Source organism: Erithacus rubecula (assembly GCF_903797595.1).
Source record: "Erithacus rubecula genome assembly, chromosome: 13".
Taxonomy (NCBI): domain Eukaryota; kingdom Metazoa; phylum Chordata; class Aves; order Passeriformes; family Muscicapidae; genus Erithacus; species Erithacus rubecula.
This window is the reverse complement of record NC_136665.1, coordinates 2,592,671-2,615,841: the sequence shown is the minus strand read 5'-3', so window position 1 is coordinate 2,615,841 and position 23,171 is coordinate 2,592,671. Positions and strand designations below refer to the sequence as shown.

The window sequence follows — 23,171 nt, the reverse complement described above, 5'->3', positions numbered from 1 at the left end:
AACAAAGAAAACAAGAAAAAAACCAACACCCTTGCATTATTTAAAGTATTAATACATGAAGAGCATGATTTATAATATAAATATATAATATTATATATTATTTATTCACACACATGGATACATGCAGGATTCTGTAGGACACAAGTGGAATATTATCAATTGTCCTAACTCCATTAAATCCTGCAGAGGATGCCCTTGCTGTCCAGAAATACAAATTTTATCTCAGAAATAGAGAAATAATAAGGAAAAACCTCACACAAGTCATCACAAAACTTTTCCCTGTTCCAAACCACAACCTTCCAACATTGCTGCTCTCCAGCCAGGACAAGGACTGGCACTGAATGGAAGCTGAAACCCTTTTTCCAATGGATCCAAGTTACCATTTCCAATTTTACATTACACAAGGCATTTTTCCTTCCAAAAATGAAACCTGGAGAATGCTGAAAATTCCCCACCAAAACTGTTTCTCAATGGAATCAACCCTAGGATTTTCTATTGTGCTTTTGCTGTTTTCACTCCAAAAAGAAATGGAAAAAAGGAAGGGGTATTTTTCACGTTTGGATTTTAAAAGACATTTATTTGTTATTATCTTCCAGCTTTATGACAAACCAGTAAAGTCTATATTCACATTTCCCATGTGCCATTCCCCATTTCCCCTCTGCCAGCTCCACCCTGCTTTTCTTAGGGATCACACAACCATCACTCACCACCTATAAAAGCAGACACTGTTCTTTAAACTCAATTTTTGGCTTTTAATTTACCAAAAAGTCATGAGAATCTCCCTGTGCTGAGCACTGCCCATGGCACAGTTGTCCTCAAGGCCATGAGGAATCCCAGGTGCTGCAGGAATTGGCAGTGACCACAACCTGAGCTTTGTCATCTTTCAGCACTCACTTTTAACCCAGAGGCAGAAAGGATCACAGCTACCAAATTTTAACCACACACACAAAAAAAAAAAAAAAAAAAAAAAAAAAAAAAGCCTTGGGTGTGCAGATTTGTGGGTACATATCAGGTTTTTTTCTCCCCAAGGCTCACACCACCACCCCTACACTTCCTGAAATTCAGCATTTCCCAACAGGACAAATATTCCACAATGTCCACAAAATTTCTTCAGCCTTTAAAATATTTCCCAAATTCACATCCCCTTTCACTCACCTACAAGCTCCTCTCTCTCTCCTTCCAACAATCTCAACACCTTGCTCAGGCTGTGTTCTCCAACCACCCTAAACCTATCCCTCTCTTCCTGAACAAAGAATTCCCATCAATCCCACCTTGCCCAGAGCCCCTCATTCTGTCTCACCACAATTTCCCAATCAAACATTAATTCTTCATTACCCAGGCTTTAAAATTCCCCATTTCCAGGCTTTAAAATTCTCTGGTTTCTCTCTGGACCAGCCAAAGGACAGAGCAAGGCACACACAGCATCAAAAGATATCCAGCAATGGGATTCTGAAATCCCAAAAATGAAGTGATAGATCACACTGTCAGAGTACCCCCTCATCTCTCCCTCTCTTGGTCCTTTTCCTCTTGACCTTTTATTTCCTTTATCTCCAGCTGCTTTCAGATCCATGAACTCAATGTTTGCTTCTCTAACCCAGTGAAATTCCACCTTTATTCCAAAAAGCTGGGAAAAGGTGTCCTGAGTGCACTGGAGTTCACATTCACCTCCTTCCAGAGGAAAGGGTAAAAAAGGCATCATTTTGTGACAGGGCTGGTGGCTGAAAAGGAGCAAGTCCTAATGGTCCCAGCAGCTCTCCAATGAGATCAAATAAACAAATAAACAAAAATAAACAAATCCCAGCTCCCAAGCAAAGAAAAAAAACAACAAAACCAGCTGTAGGTGGTAAGTTGGGCTAATTACATAAATCAGAGTATTGCCAAAAATTCTGGGCTTGTTGCTTCCAGAAGTTGGAGGAATTGAATTGTCCTATGAAAATGATTGTTTGGGCTGGGCCAGTCAGTTAAAGACACACATTTATGGTGTGAGGTGCTGATGTGCTGCAGGGGTGATGAACAAGGAGACACAGGAGCACCAACAAGAGTTCCAGCCACGCTGCAAAGCAGTGCACTGCAGCCTCACCACCAAAGGAATCCATCTTCAGGATAAATATTGTAATATGTTATGTTTAAAATACAGAAATATTTAAAGAGTATTGCTCTTTTTTTGTTGTTGTTCTTTGGGTTGCAGCTCCATAATATTGCAAAGTTTTGCAATGCTGATGCTTTTCTTAAAGGCCTTTTTCTCCCATGGGCACGTGAAGATATTGCACACAACTTTTTCTTTTTCAGCTTTTAAATCTAACTAATGAAAAAAAAAAAAAATCATGTAAATTAAGCCTCAAAGTGAATCCACAAGCTCAGAACTGGAAATTAGTGAAAACTCTTGAACTGAACATTTTTGAACGCTGATTGTGAAGTGCCAAAATGTTTGGGTTGGGCAGAATACAACAACTTTTTAAAAGTGTAGATGGATAAAAACTGCCAAAAATGCATTTTCTCCTTTGGTGTCCATTCATTAAATGCACTCAGCCATGTAGAGATCTTCTGTCTCAGAACAAATTCCCTATCTTGAGCTTTCTCTGAAGTCACATATTTAGACACTCATAACACTATGGAAGAAATTACTGTATTTTTTATTATATACAAAGAGACCTAAACTGAAGCCATGTGATCAGCATTTTTCCTTTTAAAAGGTGCATTTTCTAACATTTAATACAGACAGTAGACTAGAAACACTATGTGCACAGAATTTCTATCTGCAAGGAGCCTTGCAAACAGAACACATGCAGTTTTCACCTGAGGCAAGCATCCAGCTCAGTGGCAGCTGCAGAAATCCAGCAGGAAGATGAGATTTCCCTGAAGGCACAGAAGCCAGTCAGATCCTGACTCCCCAAGCACCACACCTTGCTTTCATCCACTTTGGTAATTACAAATAAAAACTCTTGCTCTGGATATTCCTTTCAGGCAGAACCTGTCTGACCTGTTAATGCACTGACAATGGATTTTCAAAGCCACCAGCCAGGGGAGAAGCTTCATTTAAGGAACCCTGGTGGAACACCCACCTCCTCCTGCTGGGGCTGCAAACTCCTCTCTCTGCCTTTATGGATGGGATGGAAATTCACATTATTCCAGGGAGCAGGAGGAAGCTCTGATCTCACAGGAAGGTGAAACGTTTTCCCTCCACATGAGGGAGAAGCAGCCAATTCCTGCCTGCACATCTGATCTGCCACCCAGCACTGAAGTGACCACAATATTGCTTTTTGGGAAGAGCTGCACATCTTGACACCCCTGGGTTCCTGTGACCCTTCACACATCTCAGTGAGCACAATCTGCTTCTGAATTTCAGCTAAGAACCCCCCTCAGCCTGACCTGGAAAACATCCTCACAAAATTTCTCTGATCAAATACAAGGATGAGGACTCCACATCCACGAACCTCACAATAATTAGGATTAATTACTGTTGATGGGAATGGGTCCTGGTGAGGCAGCAGCCTCAGTAAGAAATCTGCAGTGCAGATGATCCCAAGATCAAAGTTCACCTCTCAGAGCTGCAGGATGCAGCTCCAAAGGGAAACTCACTGTGAGTTATATCAGATATCCCAACAGATTCTCCCTGTGCACACATCACTGCCACAGGGAACACCAAAAGAACATTAACCAGGTGCCTGCTGATTTTCCTAAACAAATAATCCTCCCAGCTCCAAAGCCAGGAAGTCTTTTGTATTTTGTCATGGTGCAGCAGCTTTGCCACAATAAATTCATGTCACTAACACAGAAGCAGGAGATCAGCTGTGCTGCCAGAGTGTAACAACACTCACATCACCCTGGCAAAGCTTCTGCCTGAATTCTTATTTTTTATGGAATTTTATGCCACCAAGAAAATCCATCTCTGGTGAGCTATATTCCCATTTTTCCCCCCTCTGTGTACACGTGGAACACGAATTTTTAAAGTTTAACCCAACCACCACTGCAGTCACTGAGTAAATTCTCATTTACTGCTGGGCAGTAACATTGATTTTTATACCCCACTTTCTCCTCAGGTTCTGCACATACTGAACAAATACTGAACAAATACTGAACACTCAGAGGTGTTGGTAAAATGTGCTGGAGCTTCTCTCCAGTCAGACCAACTCCAGAGACAACCATCACACCACAGGATATTTCCACAGCACTGCTTCTGTTGAGCTAATTTAGGCTTTATTTCATACTCCAGCTCAGCCTAAAGCCTGCTCACTTCAGCTTTCCTTTGCTTGCTGGGAGATTGAATTTGTGTCAGCAATGTCTGTGCAGTGAAGACAATCCCAAAGAAACCAATTAGCCACATCAGGATTCAGCATCAGGAGCAATAGCCCAGCACTGCCAGAGGTTATCAAACACCCAGCAGCTGCAAAGTTTCACAGAAATAAAACAAAATAACTACAAAAAAAAAAAAAAGGATACAAGTCGGTTTGCTGTGTTGCATAACAAAGGTTGAAAATAAATCCTACACCTTTGGGTGCCAGAATTGAGCAATGTTGTTTAGGATAAGCTCAGCTCAGCAGTGCTTGCAGACAAACAGGTCCCAGTGCAGGGTGTCAGCACATGAGGGGCCTCCAAAAGCAGGCAGCACACAAAATCCCAATAGAAACATCAACTTCTCATCTTCACACACACACACACATCTCCTCTAATATTCTAATTATAAAGTCTAATCTAGGTCTGATCTGACTGAACTGCAGTAAGAGCTCTGAAGATTTGGAATCAATTAAAGTGATTTCTATTGATAGAGTGTGTTAATCACATCAGCAAACTCACTGAACTGATGCTACTGTGCCATGACAACTTCCCAAAGTTGGTTTCCTGCATTGATTTCTGAGTAAAATTGATAATACACAGCCAATAACTGAGACCAAGCTGGGAGGGGATGCATTGATGACACCAACATTTGTTATTTCACCCCTCATATTCTTATTTTATCCCTACCATTGCACAGCACAAACTGTTCTAAATCACAACAGATTCAACACCTCTTTCTCAATACAGTGACAAACCCAAACCCCACAGTCTGAACAAACAGCTTTAGGATAAATACTGCACCAGAATTCAAGAAATGATGTTGCAGCTCTTAAAGGAACTTTTAAGTTGTCAATTCCTTTCTCTCCAACCTCCAGATTAATTCCCTAGGGAATTGCCTGTGCTTTTCCAGTTTCCTTCTCATAATTTACTTCAGAAGCACCTGGATATTAAACCTTATAAAATATTGATGTATCTAAACTCTCAGGAATTGTGAGCTAAACCAATAATTCATACCATGGCAAAGAAATTGTGCTAAGAATGTTCTGGCACAGGACAGCCTTGTCCTTCCTTCACCCCCATTTTCACCATTTCTCACCTCTTCCTTCACTCACTGTTAGAAAATCAAATTGCAGAGGGTACATTTCAGTTAAAGCTGATGTCACAAACCTCTTAATTGCAACAAAAGCACCTTCCAATTATTTCTTCCTATAGCAACAAAATGCAAAAGATATTCTCATTAAAAAAATAAATTAACTCTTGCTTAGAAGCATTAAATATTTTAAATGCCTCATGGCATTAATACCAATTTCTGTGCAATCAAAATAATCTGTTCCTTGACAAATGGCATTATGTGGATTTCCTTAAGGCCATACAGATTCAAGGACACCAGTTCACATGGAACATTTAATTAAATAGCTGGCCCATGGAATTCAATTCCAGCAATAAGTTGCACACTCTTCTGTAGCCTCCAATCTATTACCCACACACCACTGCCTTCTAAATGGCAGGTAGAAAGAAAATAAAAAATAAAACCTTAGAGAAAGCAGAGAGTAAATTGAGAGAGATCTTAAAAAAAATCCTCATTTACAGCTTCTGTTTCTCAAAGGAAACATCAGTTATTCTACAGCTACCAGAGAAATTATTTATCTTCCCTGTGTTTTAACAATCAAAAGAAGTCACAAGTTAGCATAAATATTTTCATAAATTTGAATAAATATTTTCCCCTTACTTCAATGAACATGCAGTTTCAGCCAATTAAAAAAGTTAATTATGATTCCTTCCCAATTTAATGAAGAACAGGAATCCAAAGAGGAAAGAGAAACAAGCAGTTTGAAAAAATTTATTTGGAATCTGTCATGTCAGAAGGAAAAAAACCTCTGTCCCAGCCAAAGCCAGGAGAGAATCCAATGTGAGAAATAAATAAAAGTTCTTCCACAATACTGTTTCTTTATCCTTTACACGTGTTGAGAGAAATTTCTGCAGTGCTACCAGAAGCATTCCTCATTAATACCTGAGTGTGAGAGAGCAGAAAGGGGCATTAATGGGATTGCATTAGGGTCAGGGGAACAGGCACAGTGCCCCTGTGCCCCATTTATGACAAGGAAAAAGAAAAACAAATTGAGGCTAGAGCTGCCAGATGATCACAGACACATGAATGCAAATCTTAACAATGACCATAAAAAAGAGTCCAGTGGGAGCACACCAGAGTGCAGAAAGATAACAATAATCAAGTTTTATTGCATGACACTGCAGTTCTCATGTTGGTTTGCCAGGTTGCTTCTGCTCTACCTGTATGGATAAATTTAATCTTCATGTCTTGCAAGAATCAAACCCTTGAAAGCCCAGCGATTGTGTCTGAAGCCATTCAGAACCCACAAATTGCTCACATCATTCCATTTTAAATGGAATTACCATTTAAAATCCTGCCCTGCCTCTTGTTGGCAAAGTGGGTGTGGTGAGACTTGGTTGGATAACCAAGGAAGAGAACAAGAAATCCACAAAATTTCATTCCTGATGTGAACCCACATTCCAGCTGTGAACTCTGCTGGCACACCCTGGGGAGCCAGGAGCCAGCCTGGACACAAAGTTAAAGTGACCTTTAAAGGCAAAACAGCTGTTGGGAGTCATGAGAAGCTGAGCCACTGCTCATGGAGCAGCTCCTGCCAGGAGAGCTCAGAGCTTGACACTGAAAATACAATTTTAAAATGCAATAAACAAAAATCTAATTTTTTTACATTTTTCCAAATTCTTCATTTCCACAGAAGACAACAATACAAAGCCCATTATTTTCCTTCAGACACAAACATTAAGAAATGACATTTTTAATAATGTCACCTTAATAATGTGTCATTCTAAATAATGACACGCTTAGTAATGTGCACCTATTTTATTCAACATATGAATAAATTCTTGATTGATAACTCTCTTAAGGACTACTATGAGTGTTGATGTATTTAAAGCTAAGCAACTATTCAAATATACTTCTAAAATTGGAGCTCATAATTTTGGAATAAAATAATAATTTGAGCAGGTATATAATAATGTAGAATAAGGTGATATAATTATGGTAAGTGTTATGTACCAGCATTCTGCAATAAATATATTATGAAAAAATATATATTCTGAAAAAATAGATATATCCTGAAATAAAAATATATATCCTGACATTCTCTCAAAGACAGATTCTTACACAGTTATATCACAGATTTCAGCACTGCTCAACCTGAACACATTGGAATTCCAGATCACTACTGAAAACCATTATATGGTCTGCTGATGAGGTAAATCTGGGGATAAAAACAATAATAAATCTCATAATTTGGAGTAGAGTTCAAATGGGAAATAGAAGTTTGGATATTTATAAAATCAAATATTATTAAGAGGTGCATGAAGGGGCAGATGGAGCCATGGATGAACTGGGCACTCTTCTGTCAGGAGCCAGATCCACCCAGCACAAAGCAAGCAAATTCTGAAGTTCCAGCTCTAACACACAGATGCTTTCACACAAACCAAACAGACAACATGGGCATGACCCAGAAAATAAAAGCAGTTACTGCTCTTGGCATGGCTCCAGAAAAATCCCAGTGCTTGTGTAAAATTGTTCCATTTGAACCAAGAAAACACACAAAGGGCCAGTTCTGCCCAACTGTTTCAAATTTCTCTGCCTTACAGAGCAGTGAACGTATATCTAAAACAAATTTATTCACTGCTATGGAATTATTATCACCCAGTACAACACTGTTGCAGGGGGTGCACAAAAATCCTCTTGAAATGTTTTGGGGCACCTTTAAATGAATGTGTCATTAATTAAGCCTAAAGTCAGAACAGAAATGGGAAAAAAAAAATCAGGAGTGTAATAAATCACTCTTCAATTTGCTGAATAAGAAGCATTTCTCCTTTCAAGCTTATGGATGACAGAATTTTCTGCAGTGACATGGTTTATTGCTGCCCAACACATTTGTAGCCAGAATTCTGCTTCCACAGGGAATTGATTTTTGAGTCAGCAGCAAAAGAGAGGGAAAAAATTAAAAACAAGTCATTTTGGTGTTTGCTCCTTGGAGAAAAATTGAGTTTCTCTTCAGCTGAAGCAAAGCACTGCTGCTTTTTTTTTTTTTTTTAATTCCTTCTTCTTGAACAACAGAACAAAAGGCTGAAATTAGTAAAGCAGTGTGTTAATTGACAGTATCCTCTCTGTTTCACAAGCCATTCCATCAGGACACTCACCTTGGATTAGAAAATCCATGCTCACATCCCTCCTCCTCCTCCAGGTCAGAATTTGAATGGCATACCATAAATACAGTCTGGGTTCCCAGCCAGGGAAAAAAGAAAACTCCAAACAGATGCTCATTAACTAAGAACTTGCACTTTGCTTTTTACAGCAGAACTGTAAAATTTCTATGATGATTTCACTAAAGACTGTGACTGAACAAGGAGTGAAGGTTGCACAGGACCACCTCAATTTTAATTGTTAACTTTAAAGGCAATTTTAACTGCTGCTAAAAGAATTGGGTTTATAATGTTGAGCCTGGTCTAAGACACTGCATTAGAGGCAACAAGGAAACTGCAAAGTGCTCTATTCCAACCCTTGATAAAGTGCTGAAATAAGTACCACAAGTACATTAAAAAGAGTAAAGAAAGCAGTAAATATGCCAAATCCAAAATCCTGCTGAAATATTTTTGAAATATTTTATCTCCTTTCTCTCCCCAGCTGTGCCTTGCTGCCTGTCCATGTGTGGCACTGCCATTTCCAGGAATGCCCCGTGTGCTCTCTGTGCTCTTACAGGACATCCTGGAAAGCACCCTGCACTACTTCTAATTAACAAAGAACTTTTTTTTTTTTTGCTTTCTACAACCAAATCAAACATGCCAAATAACATATACCACAGGAAGAATGGCCAGATTCCCATGACAGTTTCCATCCCCACAGACAAAACCTAATCAGGGAATGATTTCCCTGCATTGTTGGGGAAATCAGGCTGTAGCAAATTCCAGTTCTGGTCAAACAGACAAATGCCAAGCCCAGCATTTGAGAAATGACAATTATTTAGGAGCATGTGCACAAGTTCCATATGGGATGTGCCATCCCCCTCCCCAGCCTGCCATTCAGCCAGCTGTGATTTCCAGTGTCTGGTGACAAATTCCATCCCAGCAAGGAGATTCCTCCAGATAACATTCAGAGAGATGAAGTTTCAGCAAACCCCATTTACTGGGGGGGATGGAGAGCCAGCAGCCCCCAAATTTTATCCCAAATTCCCTGAGAAGGGCTCAGGAGGGAAAGGCACAGTTGTGTGGCTGCTGCTGCTCAGGGAGGAACATCTGGGCTGTCTGAGGGATGCTAGGAAGTGTTTACAAACTGCAGGCAGCTGAACTTTGGAAAAATTCATTCCAAAGGAACATGCAGGCCCTTTGTTCCTGCAGGAATTTCCATCCCTCTACTGGCTCTGCTAATGGGGTTCCCCTGCTACTGCAACACATGGAGGCTCCAGGCAGACAATTGCCCCATTTTCCAGCCTATTTAACAAGCTGAAAACATCCTTTTCTTTTCTTGCTACAATAAACTTGGAGGGTAAAAAAAAAAAAAAAAAAAAAAAGACGAAACTTTCTGGGGGTAAGAATAAATCATTGTTTTTAAAAACAAAACAAGCCAAGCAAGCAGTTGTCCTATGTAACACTCCTACTTCCAAGAAAATCCTAAAATTAATGGGATGGCCCTGACAGCACTCACAGGAAGCTTCTCTGTGAGATCCTGAGTGATGCAAACTGCTAAAGGTTCTGGAAAGACAAAAAGCAGAAGGTCAGGAGTTCAGCCATTCAGAAATTTTACTAAAAAGCAGCTTTAGTGCTGTTTCAAACAGAGAAGATATTAGTGTTTTCTGTGGGGCTCATCAATTTAAAAGCAGAATGCTTGGCATGTTATTACTCAGAGTTTTATTATTTCAAGCTTTTGGTATTCATACAACAGATGATTCAGGCTGCATCTCAAGGACTGAGCCACTTATGTTTTTCCATCACATTATTACTATGCTGAAACATCACATTTCCATACTTTCCATTAAAAAAAAAAAAAAAAAGGATGATTTATGCCACAAAATCCACTCCAAAACTAACAGGACTCCCTCCACCATTGATCAAACATTACTCACATGACAAACTGATAAATGTACTTTTAACACCTCTCATGACTGTTAAGGGATTACAAATGTAGATTTCTGCTGACACTGCTCCTTAGAAATTCAAGCTTTTCCTCCAGGAAACTTCAGTTTCTCTTTTGCTGGACAGCACAGATAAGCTCTGACCATAGGCACAGTTGCTAAATCAGAAAAACTATTCCTTTACTTAAATACATATTAATTTCCATAATTAAAGAATCCAAGGTATTAAAATGAGTTGCAGAACACCACAGTCTAATCACACCTCTAATTTTTAAGACCAACTTTTTGTGTGTATCAAATATCTGCCTCTTCCCTGAGCCAACCTGGCAAAAAGAGAACCAAATCAATATTTTAATACAAACATCTATGTGGTAAATCCATCTATATTCATATTAGAAATTATCCTGGAGAACATCTCACCCTCCCCTCAACCAAAGTCCCAAAGAAATTGCCAAGCTCTAAATTTGGGCTGGGTTGGTTAATAAGAGACATCCAAGAGCTGACAAACCCTGATTAAAAATCCCCAAACTCTGAAAGTACTCAGAAAAATCACACATACAAAATACTTTTAAATTAATTTACAAAATACAAAATAAGTGTCTGAGTTCAAGTGGTTGTGTTGCCCTCAGCCAAGCAGGACTGCAACAAGTACTGTCCTACAAAACAAAAAACTTCATTACTGGAGGAGTCCTGGAAGTCACAGGAAGGAAGATTTTTAGTAGAAATCACATATAACCTTTTCATTATAATGTAAATTCTTACTTAGGCTAAACTGGGAAAAGCCAAGCCAGGGATTTTCAGTCTCTGCAATGACTCCCAAGTAAAGGAACAGAACCCAACACTCTCCAAAGCAAGGAATTCTGAATTTGTTTTTGACAAACATATTTTAGATGTCCAAAGATCCTTAAACATGCTCCAGGATGCCCTTATTAAACCAATTTAATTCCCTTCTAGCCCTGAAGCAAAAGTTCCATGGATGAGCAGCAATACTGAAATCTCAATTCAGAATCCAAGACTTTTCCCATTTCTTTCTTTGTATTTTGAACCTACCTGTGGAAATGAAATACAAAGGGCAATCACATAAAATTGTGTTCTACTGGAAATCTTTCCTTGCTTTGAGTAATATTTTGCTATAGAGTATTTCTTATCCTTACACTACAATTCCTCCCACTTCTGCTCAGAATGGGGTGAAGCTGTGAGCAGAAAATAAACAAGGATTGTGGCATTTAACTGCTATTTCACATCTGGGCACAAATGCTGTCCTGTTCCCCATGCTTCTGGAACAGATGAATCTCTAGAAAAAGGGAAATGCTGGAAAAACCTCCCAATCCTCCAAAAACCAAAGTGTAAATGATCCCTGAGATTCTCTTTGTACCAACTGCATTCACAGATCAAATCCCATCCAATTCCTCACTTTTAGTCACTCAGGACACCTTCAGGTATTTCCAGTGCTGATGTAACTGTTCCCACAGTAGGATGGAAGCTCTTTAAAGTTCTGCAAACATTGATTTTAAATCCTGCCTCAGGCTCCCTGCCCATAAATTGCCATAAATTTACACAACAAACAGTAGCAGTGTGGGTGATGCTGGAGATATTTCATCATTAATATCTTCAACACCAGTAACAGCACTCAAGTCTAATTCTGCTATAAATACTGTTGTTTTATTTTATTTAAAACAATAAGCTTACAGAGTTACCATCTTCTTCAACAGTGCTTGAAAATAATAAATTCTCCTCAGCTCAGCCTTGAAGCAGGATCATTTTTTGGGATCAGCTATCCAGAACAAATAATCATTGCATGTTTATTCATGAGGGGGTGGGAGCCAGCACAAAATTCATGTTCCTAATGAACTCCTGATAGCAGTGAGGAACACTAAAAACTGCTTGGTGGCTCTTGTCTACATGAGGATTTTATTACAAAGCAGATTAGGGCAGGGATTTTAAGGCACAATAATTCTTCTGTACTAGAAATATCAACTGTATGGCCTGGCTTAATTATTTGAAGTGGATTAAACTAAACCACATAAAAGCAACTGCTGCCAAACAATAACAGTGTTCACAGGCAAGGAGTGTGGAATTGCAGTTCCAGCTTCCCTGCACACATGTGACTGATGGCACATGTGCAAGGAGCATGGATTCATCACAGATTTTTTTTTTTTTTTAATGCAGTTCTCTATCAGCTTTGCAGAACACAAATCAAGACTCAACAGGTGTGAACTTGGTCCAAAGCTTAAAACAAAGTTTTACCCAGGACTTGGTGGAGGTGTTACCAAATCTTTCATTTTCTTCTGGAAGTGTATTTTCTCCTGCTTGCCCACAGCAGATTTTTCACTATATTACCCTGAGAAAGTGAGAATTGACTTGGTTTTTCTCATTCTTTCTTATATTTTTTTAGCTGGGCTTATATATTGGAGGGAAGAGTAAATAAAGTGCTCCTATAAATCCATACAGGCTGAGTACAAAGTGCTTACAATAAAATCTGCAAGCACAACTCCTGATTAATACTTGCCCTCACTGTTCTCTCAATGTCAAGATTATGCTGTAAAACTCAGGTTATAACTGAAAGACCAGTTCCCAAACCCCTTATACCAGATAAATACAGAATTTAATCCTCATCACTGCTTGAATACTTGCCTAAACCCTACCAGCTTATCCTGTGCTCTTCCAAAAGCAGCAGATTGAACCCTGAGCAGATGAGAAATTAGAACAAGCCCAGTAAGAAGAGTGCAGGGAAAGAAGAGCAACGAGTGCCAGGCACCTCATTGGAATCTACAAAAATCAATTTACAATAACCCACGTTCTGTAAGGTTTAAGGCCATGATAACAATAAAAACCTGCATGGGTGCACATCACAGAGGTGCCTACTTCTCCTACATCCCATTTCTGAAGCCCTGAAAGGATCCCAGCCAAACCTTCCAGGTGCCATGTACAGATTAAATAGTTGCACATTACCTGTAGCTCCTCACCAGGGGAAACAGATTTTTTAATGGCTTTTCCTCCACTCTTGACAAGTCAGAAATTAGTGACAAGCCTTTAACACATCTGGCTAATAATGACATCACTGTCTATCTTTTGTTCAGCCTTCTTTTGACTTTTTAAGTACAGATCCACTGTACAATAAACCTAAATAACTGCTTACATCTCCATGGTAGGAGTTAAAATCCCAAACTGCAGTAGCCATTCCTGCTCCATAATTAATCTTTCCCATGACACAGTAGTTAAACAAACGTGGTTCATAAATTTTCATTGCTAACAAGTGCAGGATGATTTAAACTGGGAGCTGTTGAAATACAGTTTATAGTTCCTGAGCTAAAGCAGAGATGAGACTGAAAGCAGCACCCAGGGTTAAGTTACCATCCTGCCCAGTATGGAACTGGGATCAACTGGGGGCCACCCATCACTCACTGCCTCTGTGTTCATTCCTTTTCTCTTTGCATGATCATAATTGTAACATTTTATTTCAATAATTAAATTGTTCTTATCTCAACCCACAGGTTTGACCCTTTTTCTTGATTCTTCTCCCCATCCCAGTAGAGCTGGGGACATGAAATTGAGGAGCTGTGGGCACTTGGGTGCTGGCTGAGGTTAAACTCATCTCTAAGTGCTGCTGAATTGAAAAGCATTTGTTTTAAACAGTTTATGATTTGTATATACACTAACACAATTCAGTACTACTGAGTGCCCACAGAGATAAGAGGATTCTTCACATTTCAAAGCATTAAATGCATAAATATTGGTAATATTGCTGCACTCCTGGTCACTACTGGAATATTGGAAACACTGCAGAATTCTGTTTCAGACAAAATGAGTAGAGATAGAGAAATACAGACAGCACCACTGCTAGTACCTCACTGAAAACTCAAGGGTAACAGATGAAAAGTAACTTTCAAAAAAAATTCTTTTTACCCAGAAGGAGTTCAAGGATAACTGCTGAATTCAATATTAAATCTCACTTCCAAACTAACTCCTTTTTACCCAGAATGAGTTCCAAAAGCTGGCACAGGAAGGCAGGAGCTCAGGGACATCTCTGCTGGTTCCTTTGCTCCCAGCAGCTCCTGCCACTGCAGCACTTTGGGCTGGGATAGAGCAGCAGGACAAGCTGGAGACAGCACAAGCTAGAAGCTGCAGAGTGGCATAAATCTAATTAAGTCTAAGTGGTAAGACTAAAGGAATGTAAATTAGAACCAGATACACATCAGCTCCCTCACATGCAAGCTGCACTGAATCAGACTTCCTCTGGATTCTCTAAATCCAATATTCCTACCCTGTGGAGCTCAAAATCAAACTACAGTCTTAGGCAATAGTTAGCCAAAAAGAAGGCATTTGAGCTCAAGAAAATTGAGAGCACAAATTCAAAAGGCAATAGTTAGCCAAAAAGAATGCATTTGAGCTCAAGAAAATTGAGAGCACAAATTCAAAATATACTTTTTTAAATGTAGCCTAAAGAAATCCCCCTCCTCCCCAAAAATCATGGTTGAAATTATTTCCTCAAGGAGTTCCACTGCTGTTCATTTTAGCAGTAATAGCCAACAACTGGGGCAAGTCAACCAAATCATCCCTCTGCAGTGGCACCACTGAAAACTTGGTACTTATCCAGCAGCAAAGTGAACATGCAAGAACAGCAAAATCAACATTCATTACAAAGCAGATTCACAGCAGTAAACCAATTATTTTATTCAATATTCAAGGCAAATAATTTTCAAAAAGGTATACAGAACAAAGGAACAAAAGAACAGCTGCATTCATCTTAAAAGGTGACTTTATGCACAGAAGCAAGTCACAAAAGCAGTTTGAAATTCAAAATACCATTTTTTTAGTCAGAAATCAAAATACCATTTTTCTCCTGAGGCTGATACCCCAAGTGCACACAGCCATCAGAAAGCACCAAGGACATTTATTACTGAGCAGGCAGGTAACAATCTGATCTGTGAAGTGGCACTGCAGCTTGGCAGAATTGAAAATGTTATTCTAACATGAGTTAACCCATGTGAAACTGTTACCATGAATGGTAAAAGCAAAAATATTACCCAAATGATGGGCAAAAGGAGCCTCTGACTACTTAAAATCCTGTAATTCCCCTTTGAAGAGCTCCTTACTAATGACAACAATCAACCTGAGAGTTTTCATCAGCTGAAATCTTTGCAGCCCACTGGTGCCCACCCAGTTATGTGTTCTTAAATGAATTCTACCCAAAATTATCTGGGAGCCTGAGTTCTCCACCTGGCCTTAGTTTGGCAGCAGCTGCACCAGAACTTTTTGTCTGCTAACAATGCAAATGCAATTGGGAAAAAAGAGAGGCACCTTCATGAACTAAATACATTTTAAATTAAATTCATATTTATATTATATATATATACATAAATTAATTAATTTTAAAAAAATCAGTCAATCTTTCCTGCCCACTGACCAATTTAAATGCAAGGTAAACAACCTCTGAAGGTTTTCCTACACATCTCCATGACCCTGAGGACAGTTTTCTCCACATTTTGGGCTCAGTAAAATTGCAAGGTGGGTGACACCAGCCTCTGGTGCAAACACCAAGAGCTGGGCCCAGCAACTTACGTTTCTCATCATCAGCATGGACCAGAGATGCTGCTCTGGACAAAACATCCAAGGGAGTCTCCATTCCTCTCTGGATCCTGCAAAATTCACAAGCAAAGCTTCAGAGAGTAAATTTAACACTCAGAGCACACACACACACCAGGTTTACAGAGTAATGCACAACAGGAGCATGACAGCAAAAAGAGCCAAAAATCCAACTTTCTGCTGTTGTTTTCTTGCTACACCAGCAGAGGATTTGTTCAAAGTGTCATTACTGAAAACAAAGAAATGCTGGGATTGGCTTTCCCACCCAAAAACAAAGCAGAACAGCAAATTCCCAAGTGCTGTTCACTGCTCACACACAGTGTAACAGGGTTATCTGTTGATAAACAGCTGTAATAAGACAATATTAAAGATATTGTCCCTGCAGTGCAGGCACAGCTGGCCTGGGTGGCTTCAGAGCCTCAGGATTCCACAAAGTTCACCTCCACACCCTCTCTATACCCAGAACAGAATCATAAAATTATCATTTTACTAAGATTTTTTTTAACTAATAAACACATAGTTGAACTCTGGGCATGTGTGTGTACAATCACACACAAAGCTGTATTTTTTTTTTATCATAACCACACCTCAGTAGCTGCTTTTCCCTGGATTTTGCCCCTTACACCCAATTCCCACCCATGAAAAATTAATTTCCACCAAATTCAAAATTTGTTGTATTCCACCACTACACCAAGCAACAGACTCCCATAAAACCAGTGACTGAGTCACAGTTTTTCATGAATGGCTTCAAAGCTAAAAAATAAAGATGTTTCAGTATGAAATTCCAAAAATATGAAAGGGAAAGGAAGGAAGAGAATAACATGCTGTCAAGATGTTTCTACAAGACAAACAACTTATACCTGGTTTCAAATAAAAAGGCAACAGCACAGGCAGAACTGTTTTTAAAAATGGAGAATTAGAAAAAAAACCAGAACAACTAAATATTGTTGAAGTTTTCCATAAAAACTTAGCAAAAACTTCTCTCATAAGAACTGTTTACTGTAACTTGCTTTACAGTATGATCTTGGGGGAAAAAAAAAAGGTAGTGGCAACTGCAGAAATCTCAAACATATGTCCAGCATGTACATTGACTTAACAACAAGCACATGTTTGGGAAGCAATTTCCTTGGTTTGCACTAAAACAATAAACCCCACTATCCTCACTCCCCCTCCTAAATAAGTCAGACTTTAAAATAATCAGACTTTAAAGCACAAGAGAAAGGATTTTAAAGTGTTTGTAAGTTGAAAAAAAAATGTATTTCTAAGCTCAAAGTTTATACTTTTAAGTTTAAATAATGAAATCCAGTAAGATTTCCATAGAGCTATGAAAGAAGGGACAAATTTGAAATAATCAAGTGTATTGAGGATTAAAACACATTTCTCTCTCCCTGCCAGAATCAGCTTTTGCTCAAGAATATTTTAACTAAACTTATAAAGTCAATTAACTCTTTCATTTAAAGATAATACCTGTGGGCAAGAGGTTCTAGAAAACAAGATCTTAGCTTATTTTACTATTTTGTCCTGATGAAATATTTCTTCCTTTCCCAGCTGGCCACATCCTCCTCCAAATCAAAGCAAAGCTTTGGAAGAGGGTGTTCCCTGAAAAGCCTTCTGCTCCATTCCACTTGCATCCCTCAGACCCTGATGCTTCATTTCTCTCATTTTTTGTTTTCTTGGACTTTACTGACCCTCTCACAGAAATTCCTCTAAAAAAATAGTCAAAATTCAGTTGGAAAAATGATTTGTCTGATCAGGGGATGCAGCTACACCAGACTGAGATAACTCAGGATTCAGTGCTAACTTCATCCTACACTTAAAATACAGTAATACAAATATAAACAATAGTAAAATGCCTTACTAAAAACAAAATAACTACGTTAAGAAACTTTTTTTTTTTGTCTTCCAGCTTTCCAGTAATTTTCAAATAATGGGAGTAGCAGATGCCCAATCCCTTTCCAGACTGTGCTCCCAGTAAGAGAATTAACTGGTGACAGAAACCCACACTGGGAGAAGGAAACAGGAACCAAAGTCTTAATTCAGTTCAGGAAATTAGACACTTAAAAACCAACTTGACTGAAAGTGGCCTCAATAGAGCTTTGCAATTTCGTGTATTATTTAAAATTCATAACATGAGAGAGATGCTGAGGTGCTCCCCTGACATCCAGGCCTTGAGTTCATTCAAAAACTGCAAATCCCAGGGTGAAATCCCACAGATTCTGTCCCTTTTTAAACAGAGGACCAACATTTTAAACAGAGGACCAACATTTTAAACAGAGGACCAACATTTTAAACAGAGGACCAACAAGCAAGGAGCTGTACAGTGCCAGATTATTTTTCAAATTGTGTTACATCTCTTTATCTCTCAATCAGACTAACAGATCAGTGATTACAGTTCAGGAAAGAAATGAAGGAGAGTGAGAGAGGAGGGATCCTCTCCCAGCTCCAAGTTTAAAACCCTAGTTTAATCAGAAAATGCTGCAGCTGAGCCAGGGCTGCTTGGACAGCCCAGCCATCCTGGGGATTTTTCCTTTCAGAAAGGAAAGGCAAAAAACACTCCCCAGGCTTCCAATAAATAAATTAAAAATTAAAAATTAAAAAATTAAAACCCCAAACAAAGAAAACCACACCAAAAAAAAGCCCAAATTCTGTTAACAAGGAGACTTCTGACCAAACCCAGCTATTTCTCAGAGTGACACAAACCTGTCTGTGCAGCAGAACCCAACTTTGAATTTTCACTTTTCCCCACCAAAAAAACCCCAACAATTCTGGAAGTGCTTTGTAAGGGAAAGTGAAACATGAGATACAAGTGGATTTCCCCTGGCTACATCTGATTTAAACACCCTGGAAACAGTTTCCCAAGTAAATCTCTCTGGTTACAAAGTCTTAACTGTTAGATACAGGAGACACGAGCCAAAAGCACTTCTGCAAGCATTCAAGATATTTTTATCTACTGTTATTTCAAATATTAGTTTAATATCTTACAAAGTGCTCTTATTTATCAGTTACTGCTCCCACTCAGCATTGCCCTATTCTGTGCTCTCCCCTCCACAGCAGCAAAGAAACACTCTGGAAAACAGAAAAGACATAAAATGTGAAAGCAGAGATGTCTGAAAGACTGATCTAAACACTGACCCACCTGTAATTTTTTAATGCAACACCTGAAGCACACAACAGCCATTAGTGTAAAGAAACAGCACTTCATTTTCCCTCTCCTCCACATTTTGGCAAGATCCAGAAACACACAGAGTACTCTCAGCTTTACAAATGCCTGCTAAGGTTGGTTTTTGAAGGCTATAGAGAAGTGGAAGCTTTAGGAAATAAACATTAAAGTGTTTTCAGGGATTTCTGCAGCACCTTCCAAGCATCAGGAGGATGCAGGGAAAACCCTGAGGTTGCTTGTTTTAAATTCAGTTAACAGGCAGCAGAGCATCACTCACCCAGCAAAAACGGACAAATTATTAATCCTAGCAAAGTTCACATTCACAGTGGGGGATGGCAGGAAAGACTGAGATAAAGAGAAGAACTTTACATTCGATTTTTTAAAAGGGGGGATGGCAAGCAAAGATGATGTTTGGGCAGTGATCTCATACAGAGTTAGGATGGGTCTAAGACAGACCCTAGCTCAAATCAGCTGCCAAAAACAAGGACAAAACTGGGTGATGAGGGCAACAGACACCAGTGCAGGCAAGACAGAATGAGAAGAATTTTGATACAATTTGGAAATAAAGTCCTAAAGAGAAGTCACAACCTCTGCAAACAGCTGAGGAACACCAAACCCAGCCTCAAAGCTGCTGGGACACATCTACACCCTGCCAGGAGAGAAAGGCTGAGCCTCCCCATGGCGGGCAGAAAAACCTTGAATTCCCACCTGCAGAAATCACACAGGAAAGGCTGGGGGGAGAAGAGCAGGATTAATAAACAAAGCCCATTAATTACAACAATGAAAAAGCAATTCATGAATAACAAGGCACTTGAGAAACCATCAAGACCAAAGTGAAGATAAACACAAGTACAAGGAAAACAAGATGAATTGAAAAGAGTGGTCAAATAGGTCAAAAGCAGCTCCCACCTGGGGAGAGACAGGCCCCAAAGTGCCCAAATTCATACCCAGAAATGCCAAGAAGAAACAGCCTCTGCTGATTTCAGTGGGCCAGAGTGAAACTGAGGAGGAAATCCAGACACAATTGATCAGCACAATCAGCAAATCCACACAGGGAAGGAAGATAAAGCAGAAGATGGATGCAAAACAGGTAAATAAAGTTTATTTTTTATGACAGGAGAGAGTAAAGCATATTTGCCCCATGGATGAGAATAATGAGAATAAACATTGTAGCCAATAATTTCCTAAAAATGGCACAACACATTTCAACTTCTTCAGCTTTGCTTGGACCAGAGCTTCTACTTGTGGACAGAAAAATCCTGTGTGAGATACCCACATGAAATGTTAAAATGTGAAATGTGTAAATGCTCACTTGAGATCGTGATTACCAAGTAACACTGATTATCCCCTGCATTTACAATTCAAAATCTTGAGAGTAAGTTCAGGTTAAACCATGCTTGTTATCCATGTGGAAAATGTGTTTGAACAGGCAGATCTTCAAATAGAAACAATCATTTTACTCATCACACAGAAATTATAAGCTTAAAGCAGAGCTTTGGGATTTTACTTCATGCTTTTTGTTGTCTTGCTGCATAAATCCCCCTTAACAAGGCAACATTTTAAGAAGCAAGTTATTAGTAATTTTTGAAAGCTAAGAAATTTAAGGTGGGAAAGTCCAAGCTGACCTTGTCTTGTACCTACAAGATCACTCAGAGCATCCTACATGTTACACAACCTGCTGCAAACACATTATGAAACATTTAACCACAGCCAAGAGAACTGAGCCAAAGCTCCCTTTTCCAGCAAAAAACTTCCAGGTGTGCCTGGAAACAAACCAACTCACCCCTGCAATATGGAGATGCTGAGGAGGTTAGCAAAGCTGCTCATATGGAAATAAGAGACTGAAGGTTTGTGATGTGGATACTCCTAATTAACCTGCCCCAAAGGGTATTTTCTATCCTATTTTAGTTACCAGGCTACCAAAGCATCCATCCCTGCTCCCCACAGCATGCCACTGCTCCAGCCCAGTCCTTTGATCAGGAAAATGCTAATTCTACCAAATTCTACCAGGAGTTAACAGGGCAAATCCATTCATTGTGAGTCAAAGTAGTTCTTGTAACTGAACCCAAAATAACCAGATTATAACTGTGTATCAATAAGAAGAGATACAGAGAATGTAAGCAGTTCTCACAAGTTCACAGATAAGAAAAATAAAGGGACTTCAAGTCTGGAGAAGAGCCTTAAAAAAAAGTTTATTATTAAGGCAGGAGAGGGATATTGCTGCCCAACTTTACAAAGTTTTGGATCTAAGGGCTCTCAGTATCACTGCCTGCAGAGAGTTTCACTCAGGTTTCCCAAACTGCAGTTTGCTTCTCTGTGAGGAACACTCCTTATCCAACTCTCTGTTCTAAAGTCAGAGAAAAACTAATCACAGAAATTACCCTGCAGGAGAAATCCTGGAACTCTTGATCAGCCGAATCCTCTTTGGTGTAATTACACAAATGGCCATTATTTCTTGTTCCTGACAATCCTGAAGCACCAACACAGCAGAGGAGGCGCGAGCAGCTCCACGGAGCGTTCAGCTCCCATCCGTGAACCCTCAGGAAAGGGGTGCTCTGCCCTCAGCGTGGGCAGCTGAATTAATTCCTGCTGATCACATTGGGGAACACGCACCAGCGTGACAGCAGGCTGCTAAAGGCTAAATAAAAAACCTCTGCCAGTGGGACCTAAGAGATGCAGCGCCAAAAGCGCTCACAGCGCCCTTGGGACGCGTTCTAGAAGGTTTCACCTCTGCTACCGATACGGAACCGGGGATTTTCCCTGCAGGAAGAACACCATGGGCGGGAGCCAAGCCGCGAGTTCCAGACAGCGGCAGCGTCCCGGCGCTGCGGTACGAGCCTGCCGGGCAATCCTGCGGGGCCGGCCGGCACCGGCGGGGCCGGCGGAGCCCGGACCGAGCCCGGACCGAGCCACGGGGCCGGCGGAACCCGGACCGAGCTACGGCTCTCCCGGGTCCCTCTCCGGACACGGGGGAACAGATCTCTCCGGGCCGTGGGGAGCGGGTCCGTCCCCGCCCGGATCCCGACACGGCCGGGAGGCTCGGGAGGTTCCCCGGCTGCCGGCAGCGCACGGCCCGGCCCGGCGCGGCTCCCGCGGGGAAAGTCCCGCAGCGCGGGGAGCACGGGCCGGGGCAGCCCCGCTCCAGCCCCGTCCCAGCCCCGTCCCGCCCGCCAGCGCCGCTCCCTCCGCCCCCGCGGCCACCTGTCCCCGCTGTCCCCGCACTCACCGGCGCTCCGGGCTGGGCCGTGCCGGTGGCGGCAGCGCGGCCGCGGCGCCCCGCGGGCCGGGCCGGGCTGGGCCGGGCCGGGCGGAGGCAGCGGCGGTTCCCGCGGGCCCGGAGCAGGCGCGGCTCGCCCGGCCCCGCTGGCTGCGCGGGCCCGCCGAGGAATCCCAGGAATGATGGAATTCTGCGGCGAGCAGGTGGGGAGCGCCGCCCGCCCCCATTGGCCGCCCGCCCGTGACGTCAGCGCAATTAGGATAATGAAGCGCTGACGTCACATCCTCGCAGGTAGGGAGCGCGCGGGCCCGGCCCCGCCCCCGCGGGAGGAGGGACTCGGGCCCGAGGGTCGCGGGTTCGAGCCCCGGGAGCACCGGGTTAGGACAACGCTGTTTCTCTGCCGCCCTGCTCCAACTCTAAACCTTTTACTTTCCCCGCAGGAAAAACCACACTAAACTAAACCAACAGGAAAACAAGCAAAAAACAGTCTCTCTCAGGAACAAAGCTCTTTTTAAAAGCGGGAATGTGCGTTTCGAATTAAAGCACTCTGTCACAGCATCTGCCACAGAGGCTCGGCGTTCCCAGCCGCACTGAAACAGGCACGAGTGACGAGTTTCGAGGCTGCTGTCACCCCCTCCGCCCGCCTGGAGGATCGGTCACATCCCCGTCCCTCGCACGATGTGACAGGAATCGGTGTCAGCAGCTCCGGCACTTTCCTGTTTACTGCTCGCACTGCAGCGGTTTTACAGAATCCCTTCTCCCGAAGTGACTCACTCAGCCT

The 23,171-nt window shown here is 41.2% G+C and overlaps 1 protein-coding gene across 2 annotated transcripts in view; it reads right to left on the bottom strand.

Moving 5' to 3' along the window:
- The window catches only part of VGLL4 (vestigial like family member 4), a 76,575-nt gene extending 53,973 nt beyond the window's left edge, over positions 1 to 22,602 (bottom strand). Inside the window, exons 1-2 of one of the 2 annotated variants that reach the window (XM_079316794.1) lie at positions 22,400 to 22,602; positions 15,990 to 16,066 (exon numbers count right to left, since the gene is read on the bottom strand). In XM_079316794.1, the coding sequence (XP_079172920.1) occupies positions 15,990 to 16,053 (64 nt within the window). In that variant the 5' untranslated portion in view covers positions 16,054 to 16,066; positions 22,400 to 22,602. Of the gene's footprint in view, positions 1 to 15,989; positions 16,067 to 18,995; positions 19,014 to 22,399 lie in introns of those variants that run through there. The other variant, XM_079316796.1, reaches the window with a different exon arrangement.
- Positions 22,603 to 23,171: the final 569 nt, after the last annotated feature.